Source organism: Procambarus clarkii, chromosome 33 (genome assembly GCF_040958095.1).
Source record: "Procambarus clarkii isolate CNS0578487 chromosome 33, FALCON_Pclarkii_2.0, whole genome shotgun sequence".
NCBI lineage: Eukaryota > Metazoa > Arthropoda > Malacostraca > Decapoda > Cambaridae > Procambarus > Procambarus clarkii.
The window spans coordinates 27,708,580-27,729,454 of record NC_091182.1 but is presented as its reverse complement, the minus strand read 5'-3'; the positions used below and the strand labels follow the sequence as shown (position 1 = coordinate 27,729,454).

The 20,875-nt window shown below is 43.8% G+C and overlaps 1 protein-coding gene across 1 annotated transcript; it reads right to left on the bottom strand.

Annotated features, from left to right (window-relative positions):
- Positions 1-7,821: 7,821 nt before the first annotated feature.
- LOC138370777 (putative uncharacterized protein DDB_G0268364) lies at positions 7,822-20,015 on the bottom strand. Its single transcript, XM_069335379.1, has 3 exons — positions 19,671-20,015; positions 14,460-14,522; positions 7,822-8,277 (listed from the first exon to the last, which is right to left on the bottom strand). Exons 1-3 carry the CDS (start codon positions 20,013-20,015, stop codon positions 7,822-7,824), a joined length of 864 nt encoding a protein of 287 aa, XP_069191480.1.
- Positions 20,016-20,875: the final 860 nt, after the last annotated feature.

The window sequence follows — 20,875 nt, the reverse complement described above, 5'->3', positions numbered from 1 at the left end:
GCGTGTTTCTGCTCGGCTTGTCAAGCAACTGTTGCTTACCCCCGGAGGTGATGAGAGGCTAAGTGTTCCTGGTGCTACTTGTTGCCTCCTCCTCGCCTCCTAGCGTTACCTGAGTGAGACAAATTGCTTCTCACCCGGTAGGAGAGACGCTAAGATGCATCCGTGTAGGTTTCACGCGCGCGCCATTTTCCAGAGTTTCTAGGGCCAGATTCACGAAAGCACTTACAAACGTGTACATCTTTCCTCAATCTTTGACGGCTTTGGTTACATTTATTAAACAGTTTACAAGCATGAAAACTTCCCATTCAACTGTTGTTATTGTTATAAACAGCCTCCTGGTGCTTTGGAGCTCATTAACTGTTTAATAATTGGAAACAAAGCCACCAAAGATTGAGAAAAGAAGTTCAGGTTCGTAAGTGCTTGCGTAAGTGCTTTCGTGAATCTGGCCCTTGCTTCTCCTCGTTAGTAGATGTAATGAGCAGGAGGTGCTCCGGAACGCCTCCGTGTAGTGCAGGGTTATCTTGAGGTTATCTTGAGATGATTTCGGGGCTTTAAGTCCCCGCGGCCCGGTCCTCGACCAGGCCTCCACCCCCAGGAAGCAGCCCGTGACACCTGACTAACACCCAGGTACCTATTTTACTGCTAGGTAACAGGGGCATAGGGTGAAAGAAACTCTGCCCATTGTTTCTCGCCGGCGCCTGGGATCGAACCCAGGACCACAGGATCACAAGTCCAGCGTGCTGTCCGCTCGGCCGACCGGCTCCCGATCGGGTAGAGTAGTGTAGTGTAGATGAGCCGCCATTCTTGGGTAATTGTCATCCACGTTCTAGTTCAGCCCTCGGCCCAAAAGGTTCTGCTAGGGCGAGCGCGGGGACAGCCAGAAGAGCCATAGGGCAGCCACCACCGGGACAGTTACATCCCCCCCACAGCACTGTAAACAGCGCCATTTGCTGCGATCCTCGTGTCACCCACCGAGGAAAAATAAGACTCAATTACAGAAGCAACCAGTAAAGAATTCTGTATTGTCCTTGAAGGTATACTATAGGGGGCCTCGTAGCCTGGTGGATAGCGGGCAGGATTCGTAATTCTGTGCCGCGGGTTCGATTCCCGCACGAGGCAGAAACAAATGGGTAAAAGTTTCTTTCACCCTGAATGCCCCTGTTACCTAGCAGTAAATAGGTACCTGGGAGTTAGTCAGCTGGCTTCCTGGGGGTGGAGGCCTGGTCGAGGACCGGGCCGCGGGGACACTAAAGCCCCGAAATCATCTCAAGATAACCTCAAGATACTATGCAATTTGTGCTAAATACCTCTCGATAAAAACGTCCACGCTATCATTCGACGGTATTAACCCATGATTAGGGAGCCGGTCGGCCGAGCGGACAGCACGCTGGACTTGTGATCCTGTGGTGCCGGGTTCGATCCCGGGCGCCGGCGAGAAAAAATGGGCAGAGTTTCTTTCACCCTATGCCTCTGTTACCTAGCAGTTAATAGGTACCTGGGTGTTAGCTGTCACGGGCTGCTTCCTGGGGGTGGAGGCCTGGTCGAGGACCGGGCCGCGGGGACACTAAAGCCCCGAAATCATCTCAAGATAACCTCAAGATAACCCATTATTTGAGCGGTAAGGTAAAAAGATTCGAGTTCAGTAAGACCAGAGTCGTCTGCTCCCACGCTCCGTGCGGGTCGCTTGTCAAGAATAGTCCATTATAGTTCTTTTTTTTTTTACTTCTGTATCAATACTGTTATTAGTTGTGATGCTAATGACTCTTCCTGGTCATAGCCTCGGAATTAGAGACTAAAGAACGCTGATTGTGATTACATGTAAGTTCTTCTGGCAGGGGAGGCAGGTCTTCTGATCGGCTCGTCGTGGGGGTCTGGCAGGGGAGGCAGGTCTTCTGATCGGCTCGTCGTGGGGGTGTCTGGGAAGATGAGGTTCAGTGTTTTGTATCTTCTTGGATAATCATTTCGAATGTATGTTTGAACTTGTGTTACGTTTTGGGCTGATATATGTGTTACAGGCGAAACCTTAGAGACAGGACTGAATTCTCATTCTCTCCCTCTCTCTCTCTCTCTCTCTCTCTCTCTCTCTCTCTCTCTCTCTCTCTCTCTCTCTCTCTCTCTCTCTCTCTCTCTCTCTCTCTCTCTCTCTCTCTCTCTCTCGCAGGTTTGTATTAAATAGTTTATGTTCTCTGAAGTGTTACGAGGTCGGTGTATTACAACACAAACTTTGGCCTAAGAACAACGTCGTAAACTTTCACGAATGGAGACTAAGCCGCCATGATTGTCGTAAAAGATGAACAGGTTTCGTAGGTGGCCCCCCGTAAATGATAGATGCATCTCAAGCTCAGGTTTAGAGCCTTTCGAACTCATTTTATTTCACGTACTTCTCTACCTCCGCTGTCTGAATGTATACATGGAACTATATTCCTACAAATATTGTTCTAACACGGGGCTCTCAACCCGGGACAGAGTATCCCAGAACTAAGGTAGAATCCAACGCCACTAATTTCTTGGAAATGGTTTTTTGAGATTATCGAATGTCTGTTGTTTAAGATTCGCTACCTGGAACAAATGTTCCAGGTAGCACGGGCTATGGTGAGCCCGTAGTTGTATCGGATGTCACTCCAGTGGTCTCCATTGAGCCGCCTGGTCTATCCTGCTCATCCTGTGTCAGTCTCGAGCAACGTGAATCTTCTGGCGTGATATTCCTTGAGGCAGGCAAGAAGTGTACATACTTAAGCGATGATCTCGATAATTCATGGTGAGGTGTTTACTAAGCTTTGTGGTGGATCTTGAAGATACTTTCGATATCAAATTTCATCGGCTTAAGCATTTAGCTTAAATTATGGCTCATAAAATCCCTTTTGAGGTAATATTTTGAGAATTTATACTAGGAATATATTCTTATTTATATAAATCACTTGTGCTAGTGTAAATAAAGCAAGACAGCACAGTATTTATTTAATGGAGTCGGGGAATGAAATTAGTTCATTTTTGTGCTCGCCTCAGAATGATTAGTTCATATAAGCAGATTTATATAATATTACACTATATACAATTTTATATTGTAATGTTCCACGATTCTACAAAATCTTCTTGACAATATGCGTGTATCATCTTTGGTTGATATCTATGTTGCCTTCTGTTTTTGCAATGCATTTGATGCCACAACCAGCCCCCGCCCTCCCCACCCCATTTCCTTCAAAGGAATCAGCCAAAGAGGTTTCTCATTTGTTCGAGAACATTTTGTGCTTGGGGTAAAAGCACTAGATCTTATTCAAGGTTATAAGATCAACGAAACAACAAGAGACCCAAGAGCTGCCAGCTTTAGGAGCTCTATCAATTCTGACAAATAATTTGTACCTTTCATGTAAACATGCTTGTAGCTAATCTTGTATACTAAAGATTTAAATAAAAAAAAATGTATCACAAGAATTCTGTATAAAAGTGGGAGCCTTGTGAGTCTCCGCTTACACTTGCATATTGCCTCCTCCCATCCTCATTTATTATTATTTTTTTAAACTTTATTGCACAAAATTGATTGCCACAGGCTTAAGAGTTCCTCTGTCTCCCCAGATGAAGTGTAGCAACCATGAATGCGCTGTGCATTTGTCCTCTGTATTGCCTCACTGAGGCGCTGGATAAGGAAGCTGGCAGCTCTCGGACCTGTTGTTGTTGTTGATGTTTAAGATCTGTTATCTGAAATAAAAAGTTCCAAGTAGCACGGGCTATGGTGCGCCCGTAGTTCTCGGATCTCTTATTGCTCCGTTGAGTCTAACTCGACTGCAGACCTTGTAGCACTTGTACTCCAGGCAAGAAGGATCTCGGAAGCAGAGGAGATAAAATTGTTCAGAAGATCCAATGCAACATGACCTATTTGATTCTCTTGTGGGTGGCAGTAACACATACAACAGTGAAGTCAGTGTATGTGTTAGCCAGGGCTGATACGTATGTGTAGTACTACTCTAACTGCCTTCCATGGGGGTGCACCGTGATGCCATCTGGGCTCTCTCTCTGCTGGACATGCAGGTGTAGTATGACTAATATTAAAAGTCACTAACATAGCCGTGCCTCGAGTGACAGGCCTATGTGCTTTAGCAGAGCACAACAGCGTTCGTTCATTTGGAGCTGTGTGTGTGTGTGAGAGCACGGTTACACAGGCAGCACTTCCCTTGCATCAGGGCACTCATTGCTATGTTGGTTCCCTGAGTGCAGACTGCAGTGTACTGAAAGTTATCATTCTTTTCCAAGACTGTTACATCTAGAAAAGGCAGCTTCACTCTCCATCTCACAAGCGAATCTTCTCTATTGGAGTCGTCTACGTGGTGCAGTGGTAGAGCTGTTGCTTCACGTTAGCGGGTACGAGAGTTCGAGTCTCCTACTGCCTTATAACTGCCTTGTAGAGCCAGCCTTACTCGACTCTTATATATTTATATATATATATAAAATATTCTAGATTTTCCTATTCTTTTTCTCAAACTTTTAACACAACTCTCACATAGCTGAAGGAGGCGTATCATTCTCCAGAACCAACAGTTACTTCCTTGTGAAGAATTAGACAGTTCTGAAGCTTTTTGGCATTTTAAACCCATACTAACTTTTCTCTCTCTCTCATATTTTATTTTTGCAATTTCCTCGGAGAATGTAAACTCAACGATGCAAAGCTTTAGCGTAAATTATAATGTCGCTTCATGGGACGAGGCGCCGATGCTATTTAAGCTCGGGCTGTACACTCTAGGACAAGCATGGGCTGTTATATGTTTGTTTTATTCACTGGTTTGTGGAAAATGCATATTTTTTAATGGGGGAATGTTGATATGGCTTGCAGGTGGCTTACCCACCTGTATTGTATATTATTATCCTACCTGCATCTGGATGCCCACCTGTATCTCATTATACACCTGCATTTCATTATACACCTGCATTTCATTGTACCGCATCATTGTATTACTCACCTGCATTGCGGTATTTACCTGTATGTCAATATGCAGCTATATCTCATCACCACCTGCATCTTACTGTATCCACCTGCGGCTCATTTCCCACCTGCATCTCACCACCCACCTGTATGTGACGCCATGTATAATAAAATTCACCTTGTTAAAACAAAAAAATTCCCAAGAAAGTTACAGCCCCGCTCCTGTGCCAGGTAAGTCCACTACGGGCTCACCATAGCCCGTGCTACTTGCCCCGCTCCTGTGCCAGGTAAGTCCACTACGGGCTCACCATAGCCCGTGCTACTTGCCCCGCTCCTGTGCCAGGTAAGTCCACTACGGGCTCACCATAGCCCGTGCTACTTGCCCCGCTCCTGTGCCAGGTAAGTCCACTACGGGCTCACCATAGCCCGTGCTACTTGGAACTTTTTGTTCCTAGAAGCTGAATCTTAAACAACAACCACAAAACAGAAACTGCATACTTGGGATCACGTAGAAACGCTTATGGGCCAAATGTGAAGATGGTGAGTGTGTGTGGAACGTGGAAAGCCACAACGTAGCAAATACAGAGTGCTAACCTAACCTGAAACGTATGAACCCAAGCCACCTACCTAACCTCACTTAGCGGTGCATATAGAAAACGTGGATTTTTTTTTTGTAAGCCTCTAATTAGCATAGTGCTTGGTCATTTGAATGTTCGGGATTATAAGGTATAAAATGAGATGTATTATTTGAGAGTTTAAACACCTGAGTTTAAACACCTGCCTATGTCATCACCTCACTCACCTCACTACACCTCTTCACACACCTCACCTGTGTAATAATTGGTTAGGGTTAACTATATAAACTTCGAATTCATCTCAGAATAAATTAATCTGCATTTTTTATGTTATAAGATTTATAAGATTTTCGCGTGTTGGTATTAGTATTATTCTTGAGAATTCAAAGAATAATATATATGGATTTTTTTTTAATTATATTCTTGTTTTTGGAGTCTGCATCAAGGTTAATATTTATATATTGAAAAGCCGCTGTTCCTCTTCTGTTTGGTTCTATAGAGGGGTCTCAGAACTAGCTGTCTATCTGTTTCTTTGAAATCGAACGAAATATATAAAAACTCATGTCTATTTTTGTTTATGCAAAAGCTCGATCTGAGCTTCATATGTGTCATAAAAGTATAAACATTTCTAAATGATTCCAATTGTATCAAACTTGCCCCACTATCCTGAATAGGAACATTTGTCAGTGTGTCAATTGACACAATTATCGCGTCTCCTTCGATAAATAGAAAAAAATCTGAATTCATGGTATGGCAAAGAGAGACTTTTTTATAGTTAACGTGCGGCTTGCAATGATTAACCCCCAAATTTACGGTACATTTTTCTTTCCTGAAGAATCTGTAGCAGGCGCCGCGTCAGCCTTTGATGTATTCCAAGAGTCTCTCTCCTCACGCAGCTCATTAATGATACAGACGGAACACATGTTGAAAGTTCACAATAAAAATTTCACTTAGGATTTATTAAATCTATCTTTTCTTTTATTTTTGGTGTCATAATTACGTAAAAAACATGAAATTTTGTAGTTTTTTTTAAATTCGTCTGATTTCATAGAAATAACTGATTCTGGGACACGATTCTGTCCGGTATAAATTTATGTCTTAGTTTAGTTAATAAAGGTATATATATATATATATATATATATATATATATATATATATATATATATATATATATATATATATATATATATATATATATATATAATTTGACGTGTGATTTAGATTTGTCTTCGTATATTCGTGTATTTAGGTTTAAGGTAGGATTGGGTATTTGAGAATTAAGGCACTGAAGCTTATATCTTAAAATTTCACGGAACCACATAACTGAAGTCCTTGAGTTAATATAGTGATCCAGCCATGAGAATCATAGGTCTATAATATTTATGTGAAACAAAAGATTTCCTTCAATTTTTTCATGATATTTTCCCCTGTGTGCGTATTCCTCCATCTCATTATTTCTCATTACCTGATCACACCTGAACAGGTAATGAGAAAACATTTCTCATTACCTGATCTCATTACCTGTGTTGCATCCTCTCATTAGCCCACGTTCATCTCATCACCCATCTCATTCCCCACCACACATGTGCCTGAATCATTATACACACACACCTGCTTCTCCACACCTGCACCTCATCCACCTACTTGCAGTTCTGATGTATCTTGTGTCCGCAAATCAACTCGTCAAGCTTAATATGTTTCAGTTGTCACTCAATAAATCGATAAAACATCTTTCAATCAAGTCTCATAAACGCGCTCCAAATGATCAGAAAAATAGATGAGGCATTTATAATGAGAAATAGATGACGCATTTATAATGAGAAATAAGTGACGCATTTATGATGAGAAATAGATGACGCATTTATAATGAGAAATAAGTGACGCATTTATGATGAGAAATAAGTGACGCATTTATCCTATAGTGACACAAAAAATGTGCATTAACGCACTTATTATAGAGAAATAGATAAACACACTTGTAATGGTACAAGAAATAGATAAGGAACTGGTCTTATCATGAGAAAAAGGTCTTAATATATCCAGTCAGAAGTTAATATTGTATTTTTATAATACAAGTTATTTACAACTTTTTTTGAAGTGATTACATTCGCCCTTCGAATTATTATTGTAATTATTATTATTTTTATTATTTTTATTATTATTTTTATTATTACTATTAGTATTTTCGAATTTATTCAGTGTTATCTTTTGTTACAGAGATTGGGTTTATTATATATTTTATTTCAGTGTTGTTTTATTGGTAACAGACTTTAGAGGTTAGATAAATCAATTATCTTGAACTTTATGGATAAAATAATGGATAGATTATCATTATTTTTGTTCAGAATCTTGTTGTACTTGACTCAGAATGTCGTGTTCTTGTGGTTCTTGACTCAGAATGTCGTGTTCTTGTGGTTCTTGACTCAGAATGTCGTGTTCTTGTGGTTCTTGACTCAGAATGTCGTGTTCTTGTGGTTCTTGACTCAGAATGTCGTGTTCTTGTGGTTCTTGACTCAGAATGTCGTGTTCTTGTGGTTCTTGACTCAGAATGTCGTGTTCTTGTGGTTCTTGACTCAGAATGTCGTGTTCTTGACTCAGAATGTCGTGTTCTTGACTCAGAATGTCGTGTTCTTGTGGTTCTTGACTCAGAATGTCGTGTTCTTGACTCAGAATGTCGTGTTCTTGACTCAGAATGTCGTGTTCTTGTGGTTCTTGACTCAGAATGTCGTGTTCTTGACTCAGAATGTCGTGTTCTTGTGGTTTCTGACACTGAATATTCACCCGTTTCTGACAAAAATAATAATCCGGTCATCGAACCCAGTCCTCACAGTCATTGTATCTGTGGTTCACTTCATAATACTACCCTATACTCCCCATGCCTCCCACCCACAACAACCTGGTGGATCAAATCATTTTTTTATCATTTCCAGTTAATCAAAATTTTGCCTTTTTGCTTTTTTTTATTTGGCAAATACGCTTCTAAAATTATTTCTTAAATAACGTAAAGGGATCCTAGATGGAGGGAATTATCAGGGGGAAGCGCCAAGACATTACGACTATATAGCACTTGGAAGGGGGTCAGGATAAGGATTTGGGATGAGACGGGGGGGGGGGGATAGGAATGGTGCCCAACCACTTGTGGACAGTCGGGAATTGAACGCCGACCTGCATGAAGCGATACCGTCCACCCCAAGTGTCCTAGAGAGTGTCTTAGGTGTGAATACCCAACTGTGAATCAGTATTGGAATCAGTGTTCAAGTGAATCGCTTTTCTGTGAAAGTCAATTTGAATCCCAGAGAAATGAATCTGAAATGAATCTTAAGCTATGAATGAATATTGTCTAGGAACCTACAACATATTAGGTTGTAGGTTGTATTAATATGTTGCAGGCTGCTCTAATATGTTGTATTAGAATACAACATATTAGAGCTGAATCTCCTACGTTCGGGAGAATGGGAGGTGGGTTTTTGTAAAAAAAAAAAAATATGCAATAAAAATAAAAAAATTATACATTAATATGCTCATTGCAGTTGTGGTGCGCAGGCGCCGTGGGGCAGCTCCAGCACTGATATTTGTCACTCATCTGCTAATCACTTCAGTAGATGTTTAGCCTCGGGGGAGGAGAGACGTTTGCTTATCGCTCTACACGCTTCCTCCTCCTCCCCTAACAGCTCTTGGAATCCTGTTATAATGGGGGTCCCCTTGTTTCGTCTGTACTCGTTTTTGTGGCCCGTCTTAACGACACTCTTCGTGATTCACTTCGGTTAGAGATTGAAGAGTCATGCTTAGTTCCCCACAGGTGCTGATTATGTTATCAAATGGTTCGATCAAGCAGGTGTGTAGCTACCTAACTGGTATTGTTTGTATCGAGGGTTCTGGGAATTGGGTTGTTGACGCTCTCTCACAGCTCTTGGGGTCAAGAGAGCTCTTGGGGGTCAAGACAGCTCTTGGGGGTCAAGACAGCTCTTGCGGTCATCTTGGAGTCCATACAGCTCTTAGGGGGGGGGTCTTCTTCGTGGTTAAAACCGCTCTTGGGGGTCAAGACAGCTCTTGCGGTCATCTTGGAGTCCATACAGCTCTTAGGAGGGGGGTCTTCTTCGTGGTCAAAACAGCTCTTGAGAGGTCAAGATGAGATTTATTAAAGAGTAGAACACTATTGCCAAGTAGAACACTCGGTGATTTGTTTGCACAATATTGTGTCTGCTTCCTCGGTGACAAGACGGTGATACATTAATGGTAGTTGACCTAGTTAATGTTGAAGAGATGCCCATGTGGTTAGCAAGCAATATATATATTGACCGACGTTAATAACAGTTAAGCAAACTGACTGAGATTTGCGCGTACACACACTCACACACACTCACACACACAAACACACACACACACACACACACACACACACACACACACACACACACACACACACACACACACACTCACACTCACACACACTCACACACACACACACACACACACACACACACACACACACACACACACACTCACACACACTCACACACACTCACACACACACACACACACACACACACACACACACACACACACACACACACACACACACACACACACACACACACACACACACACACACACACTAATTATTATATTATTAAGAGCGCTTTACACAACCTTCGTGAGTCCAGTTTTAGAGTATGCAGCCCAATCATGGAGTCTCCACTTGAAGAAATACATAAGGAAACTGGAAAAGGTTCAGAAGTTTCAGACGAGGCTCGTCCCAGAAATTCAAGGGATAGGATATGAAGAGAGACAGAAAGAACTTGAACCTGACGACACTAGAAAAAGAGAGAGAGGGGGGGGAGACATAATAGAGACGTACAAAATACTTATGGGGGGGTTGGCAGCTTGAAACTCAGATGAGTCATAAAGGTGCTAGAAACTTTTCATTTAGCAAAAGAGTAGTGGGAAAATGGAATGAACTAAAGGTTTTGGGAGCAAACTCTTAGTCATAATTTTAACAGAAGATATGATAGAGAAATAGGGCAGGAGTAATTTCTGTAATCAACCAGCTGGAAGAAAGGCGGGATCCAAGAGCTATAGTGCTTGACCCTGCTGGCACAAATAGGTTACCTTGAGGTTACCTTGAGGTGCTTCCCGGGCTTAGCGTCCCCGCGGCCCGGTCGTCGACCAGGCCTCCTGGTTGCTGGACTGATCTGGTGACTAGACTGACTAGACAATATAAATAAAAGAGGGTCAAGCAATCGTTGACCCCTAAACAACACAATTGAGTCACGGTGACCTTAAGACATCTTATTAGAGCGTAAGAGCTTAAAGCAAATGGAACGGGTTAAATGATGATATTAAAGCTACATCTATGCACAGTTTCGAAGCCAAATACCGTAAACAACACTGGGTCCCAGGAGCTAAAGCTTGGGGACAGCAAGTACATCCAGGCGAGTAGATCAACACGAGCACACAAGACATATTGTAAGGGATGTCCATTTAACACGAAAAGGCGCTTGGAAACCCCATAGTTTCCAAGTGATTGACATTACAGAGACACAGGAGGCAGGGAGTCGAAGCACGACTAGGTATATACAAGTAGGCTAGAGCACGCGTACTCTGGCACTTTCACTCTGGCTTAACTACCTGGGGCCAGATTCACGAAAGCACTTACGCAAATACTTACGAACGTGTACATCTTTCCTCAATCTTTGACGGCTTTGGTTACATTTATTAAACAGTTTACAAACATGAAAACTTGCCAATCAACTGTTGTTATTGTTATAAACAGCCTCCTGGTGCTTCGGAGCTCATTAACTGTTTAATAATTGTAAACAAAGCCGCCAAAGATTGAGAAAAGATGTACAGGTTCGTAAGTGCTTGCGTAAGTCCTTTCATGAATCTGGCTCCTGTTCTCCGAACCCATTTCAGAGCACCAGCTGTTTTGTATTCCATTCACAGAGATGATCAGTGGAAGTGGAAAAGTATATTGGATTCACTGAGAAGAGTTCAGATAATCCTATTAGTGAATTCCATACTCAAATGTTTTATGATGAAAAAATATAAAAAAAATTGTATATGCTGGATTTCGTTATCCTAGGCATAAGTGTCCACGTAAATCATTTTTTTGTTTAATTGTGACTTAAAATAATTTTTAAGTAATTTGTGTCTTCACTCTGTACTTGTTCTTTGTTTCCTCTCATTAGGTGCTGTCGTCTCCTCCAGTTTGTTTGTGACGTCTTTGGATAGTTACTTATTTCCTCACGAAGTCATTTCCCAGTCTTAAATAAACTGAGAATAAAATGCATGACAAATAGCGTCCCACTTGGACATAGCAACCAGGAGGTTATCTTCTTGAGGTTATCTTGAGATGATTTCGGGGCTTTTTAGTGTCCCCGCGGCCCGGTCCTCGACCAGGCCTCCACCCCCCAGGAAGCAGCCCGTGACAGCTGACTAACACCCAGGTACCTATTTTACTGCTAGGTAACAGGGGCATAGGGTGAAAGAAACTCTGCCCATTGTTTCTCGCCGGCGCCTGGGATCGAACCCAGGACCACAGGATCACAAGTCCAGCGTGCGGTCCGCTCGGCCGACCGGCTCCCGGGACTTCACACAGAATACAATGCCACTGCTGGTGTTAAAAATATCCACGAACGTTGGGTTGAATGTAATCCAAACACCTTTTACCCAACAGGCCAACGAGGTCCAACCATAGAGATTCTAGACGTTAACGTCTAACTTAACGTTAACATTACACCAACGGGGCTCATGACGTTAATTAACACGGTTAACACGGTAATTAACAGGAGTTCCAGAGATAATTTAACAGCCAATGGATATCCCTCAGGACCATTGCAGGTCGATGAAGGATCATTTAAAACTACACAAACTCCATTAAGTTTAACGGGTCCCCTCCGAGACGAACACAGTAAGTGACGGGATTGAGAGGTTGCCATGACGACCAATTACTTCTAACCTTCAGGGGAGATCTCGCGAACAGGATGCTTAACAAGGCAAAACGTCGCTGGAGGTCGGTGGGAGACGTTCTACAAGTTCTTATAGAGGGTGAAGGATGCATTCTTGGGAAGTTAACGTACAGTAGGAAGAGGAGGAGGAGAGTAATTAAGAACACGGTGAGAATGATGGAATATGAGAAGTTGTAGCTGAGGATAGTCGACTTGAGATTTTTTCATATGTAGCAATGTTACCAAGTGGTCCTTTAAGGGTGAGGTATACCAAGTGGTCCTTTAAGGGTGAGGTATACCAAGTGGTTCTTTAAGGGTGAGGTATACCAAGTGGTCCTTTAAGGGTGAGGTATACCAAGTGGTCCTTTAAAGAGAGTTATTACGTGTACGTAAGTGGCGTTGGTGGTTTATGGAGAAATGTGATGTAAATGTTACATAGTTGACCAGACCACACACTAGAAGGTGAAGGGACGACGCGTTTCGGTCCGTCCTGGACCATTCTCACAATCGACTTGAGAATGGTCCAGGACGGACCGAAACGTCGTCGTCCCTTCACATTCTAGTGTGTGGTCTGGTCAACATACTTTAGCCACGTTATTGTGACTCATCGCCTGTTGTAGCTGACGTTACAGAGGTCTTTGCAATGCACATATTGCAAGAGGGAATATTGAGGTTTAGGCATAGATAAGAGTCAATCTTATCTTCTTCTTCACAGTCGAAAGATGTGGAGCCAAGCACAGGAGACACAAGTGTAGTGTCGCTCGGTGTGTGTGTGCGGCCCGGGTGCGAGAGGCAAGAGCTGTGAGGTCTTATTAAAGCCAGTAATTAAGAGCTAGAGGCACTACGAGATGCCTGTTAGACGCGGACATTATCTTCAAGACGCACATGTGAAGTGTTCATGAATTATTTATGTCTAGTGAGACTTAACGAGCAGACGACAGTTTATAATAGGAAGAAGCTGAAGCTGTTTACAAATAATAACTCTTATGAAAATTTTTATATTCCAGCTGGAATTAAACTTTAAGAGGAAGCGAGATTAACTAATCCGAAAAATTTAATCAGAATTCTTGAAGCTAAGTTATATCCCGCCAAACACACACCGAAACTACGACGTTGGTACAACGTTCGAACAAGTTTTAACACCTAACCAGTTATAAAAACCAATATAGCAAGTTATAACAACGTTCTAATACGTCATAAACACGTTAAGCCAATATGTAACAATTTTCTTTCACTGTGAAAATGTCGAAAAGTAAAGACTTCAAATGCTTAACATGTTCGATCATTTCGAAGCCTTCAGGAGAGTTGAAGGTGCTCTTCAACTCTCCTGCGGGTTCTGCTGCTGTAATAATGGCTACGATAGCAGAGGCTGTAATCCTGAGGACTACATCATCCCCCCATTATCAGGGACACAAACCACGTCAGTATCGCCACGGACCTCCACCAGGGGGGCGCTTCCTGTGGCCCCAGCCGGTCCAGATATATATATAGTTCACCGTCTTAAGGATCCGGACACAGCTGCTAGTGGTGCATCTTGACTACACTTTTGACCCGCTGAGCGACCGGAACCTCGCGACAAAGGGAGTCTCAGGGTGTCCTAGCAGATCCCAGCCGTGCTCCCCCCTTTCAACAGCAACCCCCCCACCCCGGGGGAGCCGGTCGGCCGAGCGGACAGCACGCGGGACTTGTGATCCTGTGGTCCTGGGTTCGATCCCAGCCGCCGGCGAGAAACAATGGGCAGAGTTTCTTTCACCCTATGCCCCTGTTACCTAGCAGTAAATTAGGTACCTGGGTGTTAGCTGTCACGGGCTGCTTCCTGGGGGTGGAGGCCTGGTCGAGGACCGGGCCGCGGGGACACTTAAAAAGCCCCGAAATCATCTCAAGATAACCTCAAGATAACCCCCCTTGCAACATCACCCCTTCTCCCAGCAAAAGCACCCCACCACCCCTGAACTAGGCTTCCGCAGCACTGCCAGGGGGAAATAGGTCTTCAGGATTACCACGAAGAAAGTACCTATTTACCTGTACCTCCTTAAGCGTAAGGAAAGGTTTCCGGAAATCGAGAACGGACATCTGGTGTGATATCTGTTAAATGTCAAAAATTAAGTAAGGGAATTTGTGAAAATATTCCAGCTCATAGACAAGTTAAATATTGAGGACGGACTGCATTCGTGGGTCGCTGAATCTATTACCAGGTAACATAGATCGCATTTGAGAGTGGACTGATAAAGGGTTGAGCACCTTATACCTCTCGAATGCTTCACTTTTGCTTCATCTATTCGACCGTGGAAGCTTCATTTGGGTTTCATAAATTGATTGCGAGGTCATCCTTATCTCAAGAGAATTATTGTCATGAAAGGCCTCGTAGCGCTTTGGAAGTCGTAAACCCTTTAATAAATGCAGACTAAGCTGCCATGATCGAGATAAGAGCTACAGATATCGTAAGTTGACAGGTAAGTGCTTGGTGAATCAAGGCCCCTGTCTCAGTGCCAATGAGACGAGTCAGAGATAACAACAAACCGGGAACCACAGCTCACTCCAAACGAGGGATAATCAAGTGGAATGAACTGAAAAGAAGAAGTGATAGAAGCCACCTCCGTCCAACCGCTTGGGCTGGACGGTAGAGCGACGGCCTCGCGTCATGTAGGTCGGCGTTCAATCCCCGACCGTCCAAGTGGTTGGGCACCATTCCTCCCCCTCCCCGTCCAATCCCCAATCCTTATCCTGACCCCTTCCCAGTGCTATATAGTCGTAATGGCTTGGTGCTTTATCCTGAAAGTTCCTTCCTTCCTTCGTCCTCAGGTTCAGTGTCATTTACGGCAAAGAACTCGAACCTAAGTTCAGTAAAAATTATTGAAAAAAGATCCAATGATGCTAGTAGGCGAACCATAGAGAACTAGGCTATACCTACCTTGTGTAGCTTCCGGGAATCAATGACCCCGCAGCCCGGTCTCCGACCAGGCCTGCTCACTTCACCGCAGACACTGTTAGGCAAGACCTGTCAGGGTAAGACTTGGACAGGTGTGTTTAGGTTAGGTAAGGTTGGATTAAGGTAGGACAGATAAGGTATAGGTTAGGTCATGCATCTAAGGTTAAGTTAGATGTAAGGTTAGGTTAGGTCAGGTCAAGTTAGGTCGCATAAGTTCACTTGTAATGTAGTGAGATAACGAAGCGAGATAACGACACTATCTTTAAGACGGTGGCTGAGCGGACAGAACACTGGATGCGTGATCCTGTGGTCCCGGGTTCGATTCAGAGTTTTTTTCACCCTGATGCTCCTGTTACCTAGCAGTAAATAGGTACCTGGTAGTTAGTCAGCTGTCACGGGTTGCTTCCTAAGGGGATGGAGGCCTGGTCGAGGATCGGGCCGCGGGGACACTAAGCCCCGAAATCATCTCAAGATAACCTCAAGAAGATAGCGTCGTTATCTTGCTTCTTCGGTTATCTTTAGGAGGTTTGAACTGTTGTTGAGTCTCAGGTACACGATTTAAACGACCTGTTGATGTTGTTGTTGTTGTTAAAGATTCGCTACTTGGAACAAAATGTCCCAAGTAGCACGGGCTATGGTGAGCCCGTAGTGACTTGTTGATGGTCTGTGAAAGTGAACGAGGTAACAGGTGAAAGAAACACACACCAAAATATGAATATTCTTGCAAGGAAATGGACAGGCGGACATAAAGATAAAACAAATTAGACAGGAAAGATAACCACATCGTCAGGCAGCTTGACAGCCAGCCAACCAGCTATCCTGGCTGCCGGCCAGCAAGCAAGCTATAGCTGACATAACCAATTATCCGGCCTAACAGCCGGCCTACCAGACAAAGGCTTAAGCGGCCCTGTTCACGGGGAAGAACCAAGGTGAGGCGAGGATGAGGGTTCAGGATATACTACACTACACAGTCGATTAAGGCAGTGTCTGGAATGCTCCCGGACGCAGGTTCGAATCCTCGTTACGGCCCTTGTGGATTTGTTCACAGGATATACTCTCCAGCAAGGGTCGTCTCCTTGAGGAAATGTCATACCACCTCTACTGCCACATTACAGGCTCCTTCATCAGGCGTGCGTGTGTGTGTGTGTGTGTGTGTGTGTGTGTGTGTGTGTGTGTGTGTGTGTGTGTGTGTGTGTGTGTGTGTGTGTGTGTGTGTGTGCCGGCTGGACGGAACTCGCCCCCCTTCGAGGCTAGGAAAGACAAACACACACACACACACACACACACACACACACACACACACACACACACACACACACACACACACACACACATACACACCTGCAAGTCGGTCTGGCTTTTTCTCAACCTCTCAGGCCCAGGTTTTTATGGGTCTCTGGAGGCGGGGCGTTTGCTGTTTTGTTAATGCCCTGCTATTTTTTTTCAGAGGGTAATTAGGAGATCCGTCAATGTGTATGTGTCTGTCCGTTTCTACGTCCGTCCGCCTCTCCGTCCGCGAGTAGATCCGCCCAGACATTGGCCACATTTCTTGTTCCTGTTGTGACTTGTAATATACTTGTTATTGTTTCATTTAACACTATAAGATGGGTACCCGGCTGCGCTCGGGTCTCTCTTCCCTCTCTCCCTCCTTAAGTCTCTCCCCATCTCCCCGATCTCCTTCCTTTTCTCCCCCCACTCCCCCTCCCTCTTTATAGAACTAGTATGACAGGATCTCGAACAGCCTATGTCCGTCCCGTACCACAGACCATTCAACCTACAAAGTTGGGAGAAACTTGCCTGGAACGTCGGGTCTCCATTCGTGGACAGACAGACAAATGGTCATTTTCGTTTCTTGCTTAATTATATGCCTCGGAGTTATCATCTCACCGTCATCGTAAATCCTGGTCTTTCGTGAATCATGTCTTGCCAATAGATCCTGCCTGTCTCGTAGATATTGCTTGCCTCGTAGATCCTGCCTATCTTGTAGATCCTGTCTACCTCACAGTTGATTCCTACCTCGTATGGGGTCCGCTTGCCTCGTAGACCCTGTCTACCTCGTAGGCCTCATCTACGTCGTAACTCCTGCCTCGTAGGTCCTACCTACGCTTCGCCTTCTTCTTGAGGTTATCTTGAGATGATTTCGGGGCTTTTTAGTGTCCCCGCGGCCCTGTCCTCGACCAGGCCTCCACCCCCAGGAAGCAGCCCGTGACAGCTGACTAACACCCAGGTACCTATTTTACTGCTAGGTAACAGGGGGCATAGGGTGAAAGAAACTCTGCCCATTGTATCTCCTCGGCGCCCGGGATCGAACCCGGGACCACAGGATCACAAGTCCAGCGTGCTGTCCGCTCGGCCGACCGGCTCCCCCCTTAATGCCTTAGGGGCATACTTTCCCCACATTAAAAATCAGTGAGACAATGCTCTTTGTATCCCCCAATAAACCCTTTTGCGCCATCTCACACTGCTATTTCTTTTTCCTATACTTCTCGAAACTGCAGTGGTTGTTTTCTCTTTCGGTCGCCCATGTAATAAACCCACTTTACTGGGGTTATTGCAATGCGCATTAGCTATTGTTGAACCTGTCCTTAAACGTCTGGCTTGTGGGTTTTTTTTCTGTGTTTCTGAAAACGGCATTGTGGGTTGGTTACGTGAAGGCGTAGAGACACGCCACAGGTTGCCTTCCTGCTATGTTGTAGATCTTGAGTCTCTCTCTAGGCGTTCTCAGGTTTTTGAATGAGCTGGATAATAAACTCGTTAGGGAAACTTAAGGACTCAAGAGCAGCCAGTTTCCTTAGAGGAGCAGTTTATTGTTATAAGACCACGTAGGACGTTTTAAACATTTTATTTCTGGTGTGTGTTATGTCATTTGTAATTCGTCTATATTTGTTGCAGTAATAAATTTATAACTATGTAATTTTACTTGAAGAAAATTATCTCAAGGTATCGAAGGATTAAGGATCAAATTTCCTTTCATTGTTTATGTATTTTCTGCGAGACAGTGGAACCTTGTAATGTTACCAGATGCATTTTGGTATGTATTTATGTGTATGTGTGTGTGTATACGTGCATACCTGGATGTATATTCCAGAAAATATAGAAAGGAACATTTCAGTTATGTATTAATAGTCATTAATTCACGAATTCATTAATTCACACATGCATGGTTTCTTCCTAACTGTTTTATATCACAAACATGTATACATTCACACACTCACATGTATAGACTCACACACACACACACACACACACACACACACACACACACACACACACACACACACACACACACACACACACACACACACGAATACACTCACATGTATAAACTCACGCACTCACGTGAATCCATTCACACATATACACTCACACACACTCACATGTATACACTCACACTCTCATACACACACTGCATTGTAAAGCACTTTATGTCTCCTTAGAGCTAAAGCCAAGCAAGTGAGAGCGAGGGGTTACCTTACCTTGAAGTGATTCCGGGGCTTTAGCGTCCCCGCGGCCCGGTCGTCGACCAGGCCTCCTCATTGCTGAACTGGGCAACCAGGCTGTTGGACGCGGCTTCTCGCACCCTGACGTATGAGTCACAGCTTGGTTGATCAGGTATCCTGGTAGATGAGAGAGAGAGGAGGGGGGGAGAACGAGGTAAAATACGAGTATTTTTCCCGTCTCGTCCTACACCTGTACGTGCATTTATAAATGTATTAATTATCTACAATCACGGGACCAATCACGAGGCCTCTTGAGGGCTAACTAGGGCGGGCTCGGGCACCGTTGTGGCATAATGGCATTATGCCCTTAGAAGCATAATGGTCGTTGTAATTATACCCTCGTTGTTGAGACTATAATACTCGCTAACCATCGCCCTACAATCCTCGCCTGTTACTACAAGATAACGTAAAATGTCTTATAATTGGGCTAAGCACAACCGCTTCTGCTTGTATACAAAATAATTCTTCTAAACACACAAGCGCATACACAAATTAATAGCTTAACTAGAATGACCATTGATCGGCCCTTCAGTAAAAAAAAAAGGGGCTAAAACTATTGTAATCTGATTTTTTTCTATTTGTACCTATTTTTTTGGAAGGGTTTGTAAATGGATGTGTTATGAGGCTAAGGATAACTGCCCGAAACGCTTTGCGTAATAGTGGCTTTAGGCATTGTATGTACTAGCTCTATCTATTAATTAATCCAACAAACTTTGTAAAATCTCTTTATGTATGTACCTTACCTAAATAAACATTTATTTATTTATTTATTTATTTATTTATTTATTTTGAAAGCCAAATTGCCAACGCCCAACCTGCCAATCGAACCCGCTGGTAACCTGGACTCGAACGCGGCTGTAGCGCTTTGCATAGCCGCCTGAGGGGTAGCGAGTTAGTCGTATTGATGGGTGCTTTGTCGCTTGCTTTGTCGTCTTCTTTGACGCTTGCTTTGTCGCCTCTTTGTCGCTTGCTTTGTCGTCTTCTTTGACGCTTGCTTTGTCGCCTCTTTGTCGCTTGCTTTGTCGTCTTCTTTGACGCTTGCTTTGTCGCCTCTTTGTCGCTTGCTTTGTCGTCTTCTTTGACGCTTGCTTTGTCGCCTCTTTGTCGCTTGCTTTGTCGTCTTCTTTGACGCTTGCTTTGTCGCCTCATTGTCGCTTGCTTTGTCGTCTTCTTTGACGCTTGCTTTGTCGCCTCATTGTCGCTTGCTTTGTCGTCTTCTTTGACGCTTGCTTTGTCGCCTCATTGTCGCTTGCTTTGTCGTCTTCTTTGACGCTTGCTTTGTCGCCTCTTTGACGCTTGCTTTGTCACCTCTTTGTCGCTTGCTTTGTCGCCTCTTTGTCGCTTGCTTTGTCACCTTCGCTGCCAGAAACGCTTTGCATGTTAGTGGCTTTGCAAGAATGATAAAATATCAATCTTAGGTAATCTCCCCAACCAATTGTACAGAGTAAATAAATATTATTTTTATTATTATTTTTATTATTATTATTGATGCGTTATCAGTCTGTGTACTCGGCTAATTGTGCTTGAGGGGGGTTGAGCTTCGGCTCTTGGGTCTCACAGGGTAGCAGATTAGCAGTTTAATGTGCTTACAGACTAGCAGACCAGTAGATTAATGTACTCACAGGCCAGCAGACCAGTAGATTAATGTACTCACAGGCTAGCAGACTAGTAGATTAATGTACTCACAGGCTAGCAGACTAGTAGATTAATATACTCACAGGCTAGCAGACTAGTAGATTAATGGACTCACAGGCTAGCAGACTAGTAGATTAATGTACTCACAGGCTGGCAGACTAGTAGATTAATGGACTCACAGGCTAGCAGACTAGTAGATTAATGGACTCACAGGCTAGCAGACTAGTAGATTAATGTACTCACAGGCTGGCAGACTAGTAGATTAATGGACTCACAGGCTAGCAGACTAGTAGATTAATGTACTCACAGGCTAGCAGACTAGTAGATTAATGGACTCACAGGCTAGCAGACTAGTAGATTAATGGACTCACAGG